Source organism: Geospiza fortis, unplaced genomic scaffold (assembly GCF_000277835.1).
Source record: "Geospiza fortis unplaced genomic scaffold, GeoFor_1.0 scaffold381, whole genome shotgun sequence".
Lineage (NCBI taxonomy): Eukaryota > Metazoa > Chordata > Aves > Passeriformes > Thraupidae > Geospiza > Geospiza fortis.
Genome location: NW_005054348.1, coordinates 1,833,413 through 1,848,731, shown reverse-complemented (window position 1 = coordinate 1,848,731; position 15,319 = coordinate 1,833,413). Strand labels below are relative to the sequence as shown.

At 37.5% G+C, this 15,319-nt stretch overlaps 1 protein-coding gene across 1 annotated transcript in view; it reads right to left on the bottom strand.

Moving 5' to 3' along the window:
* The window catches only part of LYST (lysosomal trafficking regulator), a 62,666-nt gene that overhangs the window by 38,849 nt on the left and 8,498 nt on the right, over nt 1-15,319 (bottom strand). The window contains exons 6-16 of the mRNA XM_031058776.1: nt 14,430-15,319; nt 13,323-13,484; nt 12,558-12,714; nt 10,030-10,256; nt 9,227-9,293; nt 8,323-8,432; nt 6,896-7,319; nt 5,687-5,831; nt 4,747-4,920; nt 3,171-3,331; nt 1,463-1,653 (exon numbers count right to left, since the gene is read on the bottom strand). The exon at nt 14,430-15,319 is cut by the window's right edge and continues 16 nt beyond it. Of these exons, the coding sequence (XP_030914636.1) occupies nt 1,463-1,653; nt 3,171-3,331; nt 4,747-4,920; nt 5,687-5,831; nt 6,896-7,319; nt 8,323-8,432; nt 9,227-9,293; nt 10,030-10,256; nt 12,558-12,714; nt 13,323-13,484; nt 14,430-15,319 (2,708 nt within the window). The remainder of the gene's footprint in view (nt 1-1,462; nt 1,654-3,170; nt 3,332-4,746; nt 4,921-5,686; nt 5,832-6,895; nt 7,320-8,322; nt 8,433-9,226; nt 9,294-10,029; nt 10,257-12,557; nt 12,715-13,322; nt 13,485-14,429) is intronic.

Genomic DNA, 15,319 nt, shown 5'->3' with positions numbered 1-15,319 from the left:
AATGTCACCTAACAGCAAGTAGTAACAACTTTGGCTGTTCATTTCTACTTAACCATTAACATGCACTGAGGTTGCATGTGGAGGCATGTACACTAAAATGCAGCAGGATTCCCAAATCTTAGCAAATGCATGCAATAGCTAAAGCACAGAAAATTAAGAAAACACTAAGGAATTTCACCAAGGATCCTCCTCTCATCACCTGAAGAATTACGTAACTGTTTTGCATAAAAAACAAAGTTATGCACAAACTTAAAATAAAATGAGCATATAGAGGTATTGAGTGGAGACTTTCCTTTTCTAAAATGGCAAGTTCAAAATATTGGTGTTTTTTAAAATCTTCTCCAGCTTTTTGTTTTAATTCTATTCTTTAATCAGTTTTGTCATAAGAGAAACTCAACACAAGTTTCATTAATGAAGAGACTTAAACCAAAACCAAAGCTCCTATAGAAAGTAGCTTTTTTTCACAGAATGTAAAATGATCTTTTTTGGAAGGTTATTTGAAATAGAGAAAAAATTTCATTTAAGGAGCTTGCACTCTATGGAAAAGTGCAAAGACCGATTTATCACTTGAGCACAGGGCTCTTCCCTCTGCCTAGCTGGTTTTCCTTAAGGCAAAATAAGCTTATAAGTTGCATGACTGATTTGTTAAGCTCTTATCCAATTTATTTCTTCTTAACCTACTCAAAATTTAGTACCATTGTCTACAGGGATCACATCCAGACAGAATGAGCCTTTGCCTACAGCTACAAAATGAAATCAGAAAAATCCCTCTAGTGGGAACAATTCATACAGCAAGAATTACTAGTGTATGAATTCCCAGAATATAGCAGGCTTGACTGATAAGCAAGTTTTATTTTATTGGTCTGCTAGCAATAAGTATATTTACACCTGCATCTGGCAGAGCTGTTTCAGGCAGGAGAGATGAGAAAAGCAGTACCTCCCAGCTGGAAAATTACTTTTCAGCCAAACGTGATGCAAACTTAATTCCTCCAAAACCTTCAAGGAATTTTGATTAATTCTTTTGCTTCCTTAAAGCCAGATAAATCCTCATTTCTTCTCTCAGTTTTAATCTTAAAAGGTTAATTTAGCACGCCTTGGCTACTTTTGCACTAATGGAGGGAATAGCTATGTATCCATCCTAAAGCTTTTGGAGGCACCTGTTTATCCACTATGATTTAATGTGCATGAATTAACGATTTAATGTGTGTGATTTAAGTTACAGATGCTAGAACATCTAGAAATTTTCAGAACCCAACCTAAAGCAAGATGAAATGGTCACCCTGTGTGGAGGTCAGCTCCCATTAAAATAAGTAGGAAGAGCCCCACAACGATCTTAATGAGACGAGGATTTGATCATCTCTGTTTTGATCAAATTAAGCACTTTGGGAAACAGCAGGAAACACATTCCTACTTTCTTAATCAGTTCTAAAAGATTAGGGACCATTTTTAAGTAGAAACTTACAATTAGAGGCCCAACATCCACTTCCTTTTTTGTCATGAAGAGCTCCTTAATTTGTTCACATTGTAGAATCTCTTTACTTATGTACTTTGAGCAGTCAGTCAATGTTTTGCCATATTTACAAGGCATTACTGATGTGAAGTCTGGGCCACAAGTGTATAAGTAAAATGCTTCCTCTGGTCCAATATTTGCACCTAAAATCCAGAAAAAAATCTATTAACTCTTTACTATACAATAAAGCAAAATTCATACATTGGCTAATAGGATAGGTGACTTTACTAATGTTGAAGATTGCATGCAAGATGTTTTCCATTACCATCTGTATGGCTGATTACCTTGTCAAGTGAGCAGTTTGCCTTATCTCTCTCTTTGAATGACCACATTCACACCTTCCTCGGGAGGGGACCTCCGCTGATATACTAAGAATGTCACCAACTGGATTTTTTAGGCTCTGATGATGAAACAATCAGTGCAGCCTAATGACTGCTATTAGCTACAGTAGATCAGTGAATTCTGACACATCACATTAATTCAGTGCAAAGGCAACTGAAACCAAGTCAGTAAAACTACCTGCATGAACTGAAGATCAACATCTCTGAATAATTTCACTTTTTAGAATTAAGAAGTCATCTATCCAAGCCTCCTCAAAGCTTTCAAAGCATAGCAAGATTACAGATAGCAACAAAATGCTTCATTGTCTTGGAGACTTGGGCAGTGACTGAGCAGGATGCAACAACAGCTCACTACAACTGATAGAAGTGGAAAAAAACCCATAGGAAGTAGGAGACCAAATAAACCTTCCTCCCCTTTCTGGGCAGCACATCTTGGGTCATCTGTGATCTGAGAACACAAACTCAAAAGCATCCAGAAGGATTCAGGTGTGATTCTGGATGCATGACAACTGTACAGCAGCAAATCCAGTGCTCTCTGGATACATCAGTTATGCAGGTGGCAGGCAGGTGGCAACCAGATCATGTACATTCTACAGGTCACATTGATGACAAGTTTCTCACCTATGGCCCACAAATGCACATCTGCACACACAGGACCTGCATGCACGACACATCCTGGGCAAACTGATCTCACTTGTGGAGCAGTCCTGACTGGGCCACATCATCTGAAATGCCAGGTGACAAAGCAGCAAGGTTCCAGCCTTCAGCATTAAGCAAACAGCCAGAAGTACTAGATAAGACTTCCCAAGGAAGGAGGAGAATTGTACATCTAAAGAAATCTCTAAAGTATCACTACAAGTTCCAGAAATAAGCTTGCTTAACTCCAAGCATTCAGTGGTTCAGATTTTGTTAGCTTTTTAATATGCTTTATGCAATTTGAAGCTAGCAGGTTAGCAGCAGGTAAGTGAAATCAAATTTCCAGGTGAGAGGCTGAGTGCTTTAAGAAAAAAAAAACAATAGAGCAAATACAAATATCTCTCGATCCTCTACTCCAAGGTATTATTTTAAAAAATTCTAAGAAATTCGCCAATTATGGCATTAAACAGAAAGCAAGAGAATATAGCAGAAGGACACATTAGGATGTATCCAATACTGAAACATTTACCTACATTCTCCCTGATATATTATGCTCCTAAAGGGTGTATTGCTGTTTTTACTGTAAAAACTTGGCATGTTAAAAAAGACATTAAAATAAGCAATTGGTTTTGGAGGGGAAAGAGGAAATGAGCACTTATTCAAGAAAAAGCATACAAAAGTACCATTAAATAGAAGCAGATTTCCAAGATCCCATCTACCCGACAATCGAAGCAGATCTTCTTGGGATGATGTGCAATGGCCAATCATGCAAAATGTTTTGTTGCTGTCAGACGATAAGCTTGTTTTCCTTGGTAGTGCAAAATCTAAATTAATCTCACATTGCCTAAAAACACATATAAACAAACAAGTTGAAATATTAAGAACTGGTCAAAATTGCTACCTAAATATTCAGCTGAGGTTTAAAATTAATTTTAATATTCAGTAGGTAAGAAGCCATGCTGTCATCAACAATAAATTACTGAAGTCCTCTTCAACATCCAGGCACCTAACACTCAGTAACATAAGATATATGCATTCCAATATTGCACAGAACAGATTAATAGAGTCCCAGCTAGGGTCTCCATGAAATCAGGTTTTCCTAGCTCTGAAATACCTTCCTTCTTTCCTCTGACCTCAAAGAGGAAATGGTATGTAACACTCTACACACTTCTAAAACACCACAATTTTTCAATCATTTCTACTATTCCTAACAAGTCAAAGTCCTTTGAGCATACTAATGCACCTCATGAAAACTGTGGCTCCCAAAGGCTGGAAAACACAATGTTGAGGATTTGCTTGGACCAGGGAACATTGTCAGAACTGGTGAGCTGCACAGCCACAGGCAATAAGCCCGATGCTTTCAGAAAGCATCCAATTAGCTTTATGTGCCTTTACATAAACAGACTGATTGGACTGTAAAGGTAATTCAAAGCTTTCTGAAAGAGCCTAACTATTAGCAAACTAGCAACTAAATCTATATATAGAGAGGCCTCAACAACTACACATGGGGAGAACACTATTATTTTTAGCTTTCCCCTATATCTCCATATTTGAACTTTATTGAATACCAGCATGCACAGACATAACATAGCCTTCACAGATTGGACTTTAGGAAGAAAGGCTAAAGACTGTGATATTTAATAAATTCCTATTTCTCTAACGAGTGAATAATTCATGCAGGCACAGGCTCACTCAAGTAGTATCAGGTACCTCATTTCGGAGCATGGACCTCAACTTGGCAGTGGAAATAGTACTTCTCATCATCAGTTCTTGTCTGAAATATTTTTTTTTCTTCCCTACTCATTTTTCTCAGTGGAACAAAGTGACTGCCTTTTCTCCTACTCCTCTTAATTCCTTACTTCCTCTTAATACTTCCAACAGTATTGCCTGACTTACACCTCCCTAATTTGGATTCAACCAGATACATTATGCCTACTGATAACTTCATGCCATAGCTTACTTTGGATCTTGCTCAAAATCTTGTAGTACTTGCCTCTTTCACTTATTTGTGATGAAGAAAAACTAATGTCTGCACTGGTCCATGGTATAAACTGACAATTCTCAAAGTAATCCATGAATATTCTGGATATCTCTAATATTCTAAAGAATTCCTAACAGTGTAACATACTCCCTCTCCTATCCTACTAGAAGATTACTCAACCTTAACTGCAGCTTGCACCAAAATAATGCAATGTTTTCTTTACAGAAAACATCTTTAAAAAAAGATAAATATCTAGGTACAACTAATGTGTTCTTTACCTCTGACCAGAAACCCAGAGCAACAGCTTTCCATGGAAATTTTTCTTGCCTTCTGGCTTCTGCAGGTATTTTAATGCCAAATGCTGCCACCTGCCCACAGGGAAAACATTCCCTGGAGATTCAGCCTGTGCCAGCAGACCAGCTTTCATCTCGTCATTTGGATCCATGCACATACTATGTAAACAACAAAAAAGAAAAAATGAGGGTGTGTGTTTTCATATTCTCATTTTAAGCCCAAATCTGCACATTTTGACATCAGTTAATTTGAGATTGTGTTCCTTAACTTTGACAGGTAATTTTCTGGATCACAGTTCTATTTTTAGAGTACTCAACATAAGATAGGGAAATCATCGCAACACTTTCACCTTTATTATTTAACTTGTCTGCATAAATCTGCTTACATTTAAGATAAAAATACCTCTATTTTAGAGAAAAGTTGAACTCAATTTACTGAAAAAATGCAGGTGCTTTGAACACGGAAATAAAGTGTTCTAAAATTGCAGTTTTAAACACATTTCAATGATACTTAAGGATTATTTATGAGAACTAAATTAGAGCTAAAATGTGCTCAGAAGATTAAAACCAAGACTGTCCCAGTAAGTATTACACAGCAGCAATTTTCACAGCTGAGGTGTGAAAACCTACAGCTGCAAAAATCTTTTCCATCTTCTCACATTTATTGAGTCATTTCATTAGAACTTGAATTGCTACTTTGTGGGCAGTTATTTATAAATGACTACATGAAACATGCAAGACCAGAGCTTAACAATTGAAGCTGATAAATCTATAGATCTGTATCCAACACACTTACTCTATGTGTGCAAGATGTCTCTACCATAGAAATTAGTTCTCTACTCTCCACCAGTACTCTCTGCAAGTTGCTACTACAGGTAACAACACAATACGTCCACAGGACTGTTTCTGGACTAATACACCATACCGAAAAATGAATGCTCCAGTGTTCATGTCTGCCCAAACTTGTATCATCAGAGCTTTGGAACCCAGTGAGATGATGTGAATACAGCCATCTTCAACAAGTTTGTCTCCCAGGGTTACATATTCCATTCCTATAGACTTTGTTTCTTCTAGAAATTTAAACACGTTGCAATTACAATATCATACAACAACAATGCCTTTCACATCATGTATCAAGTGTGAAAAGAAACCCTTCAGGTACTGCATAGAACTGTTTTTTGTTTCGTTGAGGTGGTTTGGTTTTCTTAAGTGGGTTGACTAATAAGCTTGATTCTCTTTACAAACGTAGGTCTCAAACACAAATAGAGGAACTTAACACTAACTCAGCACTTTATATGTTTGCAACATATAAATCCACTGAGCTGAATACACTCTAACAATGATGCATTTGACATATCAGATTAAATTCCTATGTTGAACTATCAGCGTGCACCAAGAAATCTTCAGATTTTTCTTCACAAATCATGCTACCCTTTAAGCATGATCAGTATTCTTACTTCACCAAGCAAAAGCACAGACCTAACAAAAGCGACTCTAGTGATTTTCAAGGTTCAGGGTTGGGTTTTCCCTCCTTCTATTTAAATACAAAAAGAAGGAAAAAAGAGTAAAGGTATTCCAAGTGTTGTGAATGGAACACATTTTAAATAAGGAATTTTCCCTTTACAAATTATAATCCAAAAGATTCTGCTTAGAACAGTTTGAGAGCAGTTGAGTCCCTACAAAAGTACAAACAGAAAATTATTTTACATCTGTTGGTATTTACATGGTGCACACACAAGGAAAGTTAAGAGGAGTTATACTGAGTCAGCCTGAGGCTTGATTATCAATACATGAAATCAAATAAACTCGAGCAGCTGTTTTCTGTAACTACAGCTGCAGCATTTATGATTTTCATCATAACATGAAGTAGCATAAATGTTACTGAAGTTACAAATTCAATGAGAATACTATATTTCTAAGGAAGCAGGCATTAATCTAATTCAAGAACTAGGGTTGGAAATGTTGTATCTCTAAGTATATAGTACAGTAGTCATAAAAAAATCAGAAATACTACCACTGCTGTTCAATATCGATCATAAAATTTCAAACTTTTGTATACAGTACATAGATTGGAATATTTGTAACCAGAATCCTTCAGTGCTACCTAAATAAAAACAAACTACTATATCCTCACCTGTGCTGTCAAAACTGTTCTCTCTTACAGCTATGAGTCTGCTTCTCCTCTTGAGTTTTTTCCCCTTTTCTGTTGAATTTTCTGCTTCATGAGCATACTCCAGACGAAACCACAGGGAGACACTGAAGCCATCAGACATGTGTGGCCAACAATTTTGCCCAACTAAAGGCAAGTGAATTGGGGCTACATGCCAAGAAGAAAGTAGCTGGTGACTCAAGGTTTCACCATCTGCCTCTTTCTTACTCTGTGACAATTTTGCTCTTTTTAGTAGTCCAGCACTTTTATTGTTAGAAGTGCCAGCACATTTTTGTGAGGAATTGCTGCTCAAATTTGTGCCATTCAGCAAAGGAAAGGCAAGGTATTGTAATGGATTCATATAAATATTAGTGTCTACAATCTTCAATACACCCTTGAGTAGTACCTCCTAGAAGAAATAAAACAAATAAATGAGAAGAAAAAATAAACTGTTTACACCATGTAGTCAAGTATCGTGCAACTAAATAGAAGCCTACTCCTCATTTAAACTTGGAGTCATGTTTTTCCAAGAGAAGCGAGTTTGTATATCCAAACCTACACACATTGGCAAAGCATCAGGTAGCAGCTTCAACAGACCGTGGCCCAACAAGTTACCATGCTTAGAAATCAGCTGAAATGCAGCAGGTGGTCATTGCACAGTCTTATCTCACTCCTGTTATGTGCAGCATAAAAAGACATCACCTTTTCCCTGTGTTTTGAAGCTGCTTAAGAAAGCACACACAGGCCATGACTTTGTTATTGCATATCCAGTAACAAAACTAGCTGAGCCCTTAAGCCAAGAAGTTTCTCTTGTTATTTGGCTGATAATTACACACGAGCATTGAAAAATTGACTTGTGACTCTTTTGTTTGGTTTGGTATTATTTCACACTGCCCAGTAATTTTTTTTTCTTTTCTTCCATTTATTTTTCTACAGACTCCCACAGAAACCAACAGAGTTTGGTTTCAGCACTATATCCCACACAAGCAGTAGATTCCAGCATCCCACCAACCAACACAGGACACATTTGAAAGTAATTCCTGCTGCTAAAGCATTCTCAAAATAGTGAGATGCCTCGTAACTTTAAAGGAATTGCTTCTAATTTTACAGTATTATTGTTTTGTCATCCATAACCACAATGTTAGTCTCCTTGAGAGGATTCTTGGTTTCTTGTGCTGAAGAGAGTTTCCAGGACCAACACACCCTTCAAAACTCTTCTCTTCACATTTCTTCTTTCCTTTTCCAGTTTTGAGAAGGAACTATTTCTAGAACCAAATTTTATTTTCTCCAATCAGTTCAAACATTGCTGTGCATCTCCTTATTTCCCCAAATTCTTGGACACAAAAGGATTTTCTTTTTGCTTCATTTTTCTCATTAGACCTCTCAATTTTGCTGTGTTACTCCATACATACCGTACAAGGTGTCTTCTCCAAAAATATCCTCAGAAGAAGAGTTAGCTCTTCTGAACAAGTCTGTGAACTCATCAAGGAAATCAGCAGATCTACCAGCACCATCTGACATGCTAAAAATAAGGAGACAATAATATTGTTGAAATGGATTTTTTAAGTCTTAAAGACTCATATTCTATACTATTATGAGGAAAGATTAATTTGGAATTTAAAGTGTTTTTCAAAACCATTTCAGATTAAGGAACCAATAAAAATTACAAGATGAATTCTAAAGAGGTCCAACAGTACTTCCTGACACTATAATTCAAAATTTTATTGAATCAATCAGTGCTATGCTAAATTTTGTCCCAGGTCTGCAAAATAGAGTGAAAGTCTGAGAACCAAGTGTCTGCCTGGCAAAGGCTCTCCCCACAAAGCCACCATGGATCCAAGTCCTGGGATGGGTTTACATCACCTCCTGTTGTGAAGCACCCTCAATACATGAATCTACCTTAGGGCAAACATTTCATCTGCTTCCACATTCTTGGATTAGCTAGCTGCTTTCCAGTTAGAAATAAAATTCAAGGCCTCATCAAGATCTGGGTTACAAAGAAATTGGAAATACAGGCTTACATTGTGATGGAATGAGAATTCATCAGCTGCTATTTTTTCCCAGCAGTGTTTAACACTGTCACACTAGTGTTTACAGTTTCAATTGTCATTTTCACATCTTGCCAGTATTTCTTTATTTCCACTAACTCAGAAATAACCCTATATTTACACTAAACTTTCTTGAAAGTTAAAAAAGCAGCTGCATAAATTCACACGCCAATGAATTTCCTTTGTCAATTTTGCATTTGCACTGTTTGACTGTGTATACATTAGATTTTAAAAACCAATATTTAAGTTACTTGGACCTTTAACTCACCATGAAAACTAGATTCTGTTTGTGTCAATATATTCAGAAATCCTCCCAAAAGGTGTTTAACAGCTCCCTGTACAAAAGAATAGGTAAAATGAATATCTGAAGAATATCCTCCAGCTCAAAGAACTAAGAAATAAATTCTTCTAATCAATTCCTGCATGCTATTGATTTTAATGACAATTTAGATTATTTGAAATTATGGACTGTTTTTATATTTGCCAATGAACAATCTTTTGTGTTCTGTACAGTTCAGTTGCAGAAGAGAGACTTTGAATGTCAAATCATTATCTTTTGCAGGAAGGATACTCAATTTAGTTGTTAAAAAAGGTAACTAAAAGAAACTCCAAAGGATCATGAGGGCATGACCATTTGCACAACTAACTTCTAATACAAAGTTATGAAGAAAAAGCCTGGAATATTTTTCAGGTACATGATTCACAGTTTGTAAAAGTACATATTCAATAAAAAGTTTAGAATGCTTACATATACATACATACAAGCAGATATCTGCCCTTTTTTCCTTAAGGCCCTGACAATCATAAAATCTATCTGTAGGGATTGAACAGTCTTGATAAAAGAAAGACACCTGAAAAACTCAAAAGCTTTGTAGGACAGATACCTTTCAATAAATTACTTAGCTCCTGGTAACTTAAATGCAATGCAGTTGACAATATCAGTCATTTACACTGCTTCACATCTTATAAAATCCCATAAAAAGTGAGAATATTCAAGATTACTCTATTAGGTATGATAAAATTAAAAATACACAACTGCTAAACTGCCGCCTCTGTTAATAACATTTTTACCTGTTCTATAAGGACAGCGGCATTTTTCTCCTTCTGATTGATGATATTCAGGCAGCTTTGGAATACATGAGCAAGCACATCTAAACTTGCATTACCAGCTGAGAGCAAGTTTAATTCTAACATGCAAATTTCAGGATACATTAATTCTCCTTGATTGATGTTTTCAGCCAGGCCATTAAAATAACTCGAAGCACCAGTACATCCTGGTTCTGCCTTTGTGTCTGCTCCTAAAAAGAAACCACATGTGTCTTACTGAAACTTACTCAGCTGAATACAGTTTGCATATTTAAGCAGAACATCCAAGGACATATCTCCAACCTTCTCACAGGTACAAAACAAAAATAATCACTAGGTTATAAGCAATTTTCAGAGATTAGCATAGTTTTATATTCTGCTTCAGATTTTTCTATTTTCCTGCCAACACAGAAGGGCAAGGGTGCAGTTTCTCCCATTACATAGTCTTAAACTATCTGGCTTCATTTCCTGGGAATTGGACACATACAGAAATGGCAAAATATGCAGTTCATGAAACACAACAGTAAAATCATTGCAACAGAGCCCCAAGCTTCTACACAAACTTTGAGCTTGCCAAGAAAGGAGACAAATTTAAATAATTTCATATTAAAAGACTGGATGAAGCAATTTGTTATTTAACTCTGAAAATGCACATGACAGAATAGCTGCATGATAATCAAAGAAAAAACCCCAAACATGTAAGCCTCCCCGTTACATTTTGGAGAGACTTTAAAATACATTATTTAAAATTATTTGGTACAGACACATGTTACATGCAAGTGTATCATGGAAGTTTTTCAGATTAACTTTTTAATTCAGAAATGCTTTTAAAATATTATAAATCTACTGATAAAGCCTAGTCACGCAGGTAAACAACAGCAGTTTGATGCAGCTCTATTAAAGGCTGTTGCTGCTCATGCTGATCTCACACCAGAATATAAGCACCCAGCTGTGCTCAGCACAAAGGAAAAAAATTAAAGCAAATTCATGTTTAAAATTAATTACACAAACAGAATACAGCAAGATATGTGCACATCAATTGTTTAGAATAATGAGATATGTTGTATAACAAGGGGGCTATCAAGTCAAATGAAGCATGTGATTGGGAAAAGCCAAATAGTGCTTGACAAATCTGATTGCCTTCCACAAGCCAGAAACCTGCTGGGTTGATATGGAATGAGCAGTGGATGTCTACCTGGATTTCTCCAAGGCTTTCCAAAGTTTCCCACAGGCTCCTCCCAGATAAAGTGTTGCATTAGGGTGGAGACAAGGGGTCTGTGCAGTGGGTGGGCACTGACTGCCTGGCTGCACCCAGAGGGGGTGGTAAATCCTTTTTAAACTGGACACTGTCACAAGTGGGGTCCCCAGGGATTGATATTGGGCCCAATGGTGTTCAATATCTTCATGAGTGATCCGGGTGATGGGATCAATCCACCCTGATGGAGTTTGCCAATGATACCAAACTGAGTGGGGAAGTGGGCTCTTGGGAAGGGAGAGCCACCCTGCAGGAAGACCTGGATAGGCTGTAAGAGTGGGCTAACAAGAGCTTTATGAAGTTCAACAAATGTAATGTTCACATGGGAACACAGAATCCAGGAGTGCAGCACAGACTGGGATCTGCTTGGCTGAAGAGCTGGGGTCCAGTGGGCAGCAAGCTCAGCATGAGTGAACGTGTGCTGCTGTGGCAAGGAAAGCCATTGGGATGCTGGGCTGCATCAACAAGGACATCATCAACAGGGTTAAAAAAACCTTTATCCCACTCTATTCAGTGCTTGTCAGGCCACATCTGGATTGCTGTGTTTGGTTATGTCCCCACTACACAAAAAAGACAGGAAGGAAGGTTGAGAGAACTGGGCTTGCTCAGCCTTGAGAAAAGGCAGCTTAGAGGACATCTTATCAGCATTTAAAAGCTGTCTACAAAGAAGGTAGACTCCTTTTTTACAAGAAGTCACATGGACAAAGCAAAGGGTAACAGCTACATATTACTTCTGGGGAAATTCCACATAGACACAATGAGAAAGTTTTCCCTAATGACAAATCAGACACTGGAAAATATCTCCCCAGAGAAGTGGCACTTTGGGTACTTTAGATTCAGATGGACAAGGTGCCAGGCTACCTTGTCTAGATTGTGCTTTTGTGAAAAAAGGTCGGACCAGATGATCCTTGGGGTCCCTTTCAATCTAGTATTCTATAACATAATTAGACTATTTAATTGTCACCAGATAGTTACAATCCTAAAGAAAAAATTTGAGCACTGTTTTTCAAAAAAAACTACTGGTACATATCTCTGGAGTTTCTAGATCACAATAACACACTTGAGCAACATGACTTTAGAGCAAGAGTCACATATACCAAAACAACCAAGACAGAACAATTTCTGTAACACTCAGTAAGAATACTTATCTCTCCGTTTGTAACTCCATCCTACTGGAAGTTTTGGTACATCTCAAAAGACAAACAAGCTTCGCTATATCAAAAAGACAGCTTTGTATATTCAGAAAGTTGCCATTTACCTTCATTCTTGGTTTCACTATCATCAGGATTACTTTCACTATCTGCTTCATATCCTTCCTCTTCAGCAACAAGTTTAAGACTACAGCATTGTGATTCTTCAGTTTCTTCAGAAATTTCTCCGGGTTGTGACACAGCCTCCTTCTCAATGTAATGGGTCTGTACAATATAACCAAATAGACTGTCATCAGTCAGAAAAAATATCTTTGGATCAGAAAAGCAAACAATTTAGAACCGTCCAAATGCCTATTTTCTCCAAGCCCACTGGGGAAAGAAACAAATTAATCATACACTTCCAAGAAACCTGATATATGTTAAAAATACTTCATTATTTTGTAAAAAACTCAATCTGCAAAGAGGGATTTTTATTACTAACTACCTGATCAAAGTTTCAGGAAGCAGAATTAAAACTGTTTCTAAATCACTTTCACCATCAGCATGCACCTTGACATTCACTCAAAGGTGAAGAGGTGAAGATGTCTACAGCCACTAAGGTCACTCAACATTCCCATTTGAAGCCCTTCCTTTAAGAGTTCATCACACTGTTGTGAGATGAAAAAGCAGGACTCATTTCTGAGCAGTAGTTGTGGGGATCATATCAATAAACAGCATTCCACTTTGGTATGAGAAGCAGAGACTTCACCTTCAACTGTCACAATAGTCAAATACATCTAAACATTTCCTACCAGGTTTAAAAAGACCCAGAGAAAAAATCTGAGAAAATCTTGCATTATTCAGACTGAGACTGTTTAGCTGGTGTTTCATACCTTTTCAATTTTTTCTTCAGAATGATCCAGATCAGCAGAAAAAGTGCCCAACGCAACACGAAGCAGTGAATCAAAGAGAGGCTTTGCCAAGTCAGTTTCTATCACTTTTGACTGAGCAAGCTGCTCTCTTATTTCAAGTAAGATATCATCCACACAGGTATTCTGTGTTTTGGGGGAAAAAAACATTTTGATTCATGTTACTATTTCAAGCTAAAAGAAATAGTCTAGCCCTTTCATTTAAGAGTTTCTCCTTCGACCTACACTAATCTGACTTCTCATCTAAAACCACCAGATTTCATCCAGTCTCTTGAAATAAGAAAGATTCATCCTATATGTCATGACAGATTTAATTTGAACCTGCACACTGAAAAAATCTGGCAAAATGCTACTATCTAAAATTTGCAGGTGAAAGTGCTGTTTCAAAAATAAACATTTTTGAAACTGCTTCAGGTACGCTGTGCATTCAAACCACACCACATTACTAACAGTTGACAGAGTGTGACATGTCCAAGATCATAAAAACAGTGAATGTTCAAGACAGAACTCCAGTTTCCAGGTCTTTCCTACACTTAATACCTCCTGCTTTGCAATAAATTGTCAAGTAAAATTCAAGACAGTAATTAAACATTAAAGAAAAATGAAGGTGTCTTCTGTGAATTAACAACTTCTTGTGGAATACTGAATTATTCCACCTCTAAGGCTTAAGGAATAATTTTTTCAGGTGTCCTTTCAGTATCTGTGCTCTTCAGTAGTTTTTTCTCAAGCACCACGCTCTGCTCAGAACCATCCTCAAAAAAAAAACATGAGTCACTAGGTACAGAGGTCACATCTTGCCTACACAGCTTTCCTGCAGCATCCCTTTCACACACTGAAATACTCTTTTATTCTCCACTGAATACTCTTTCTGAAAAGAGTACTACTTAAGCAGACCACTATTCTGACTACTAAGCTTATTATTTAACTGTACACTTTCAGTACTATACAAAATATGGTACCATAAAAACTGCATAAAGTTTTTACTTCCCTAGAAGAACTTTTCACTAGATTACTCTTAAAATAATATGAAACAAATAGGAGCAAAGGAAGGTAGAGAAAGTTGCACAGTACCTGGTGAAACATCTCCACTTCTGTCTTCTGCTGCATGGTGCTTGCACTGTGTAGGCAGATGGTCAGCAGAGCTTCTAGAAGCCTGATACCTTGGAGTGCCCACTCAGTCTCTTCTCTTGCAGAAGTCCTTATCCCCTCAAGATTGGCAACTGAAGTACCCAAAGCGTGTTCCATACTCACAGGGCTGTCACAGGAGCCAGAGTCAGGCACCAGCTGCTCAGCACCAGCAGGACTGCCAGAATTATCAAGCTCCAATTGCGTCACCTCTCTGCTTTTAGCCAGCTGAACAGAGTCATCCTTGCAGAGAAGCTCAGTTCGAGGACTCCCATGTGAACTTCTGCTGCTTTCACTCAATACTCTCTCCCTCTTTTCTTGCTCCTTTTCCTTATTTTTTGCAAGTTTCTGAATTATCAGGATTAGTAATCTCTGGCATGCTTCAAAGCCTCCAAGTCTGTGGAACTGTCTCTGGAAAACTGAACTATACAAATAGATGCAACGACACATGGACCAAATATCTGCAGCCCTATGAATATGTTCCAGAGAGGGCAAAGTAAGGCTTTCCAGGGACAGATATGGTAATTTGTGGCCTAATGGCTCACTGGCTGTACTATCATATCCTGATGTATCTTCACACTCATTAGCTGAATCCAGATCACCATCTGCTTCTTTACTTATACATAAAAAAGCAACACAGAGGAACAGGTTTATTGTGTTGACGTGAATGTCTTGGCTGACAAACTTTTTCTTTTTTGGGTAAGCCTCCTTCAAGCCAGCATAAAACTTGCTCAGGCTTTGAGGAACTTCTGAAACAGCATGCTGGCTACAAAGAGAAGTGGGCAAGTCAGACATGGATTCCTTTTGTTCACTGTTCAGGCCTTCCAGTTCTGGTG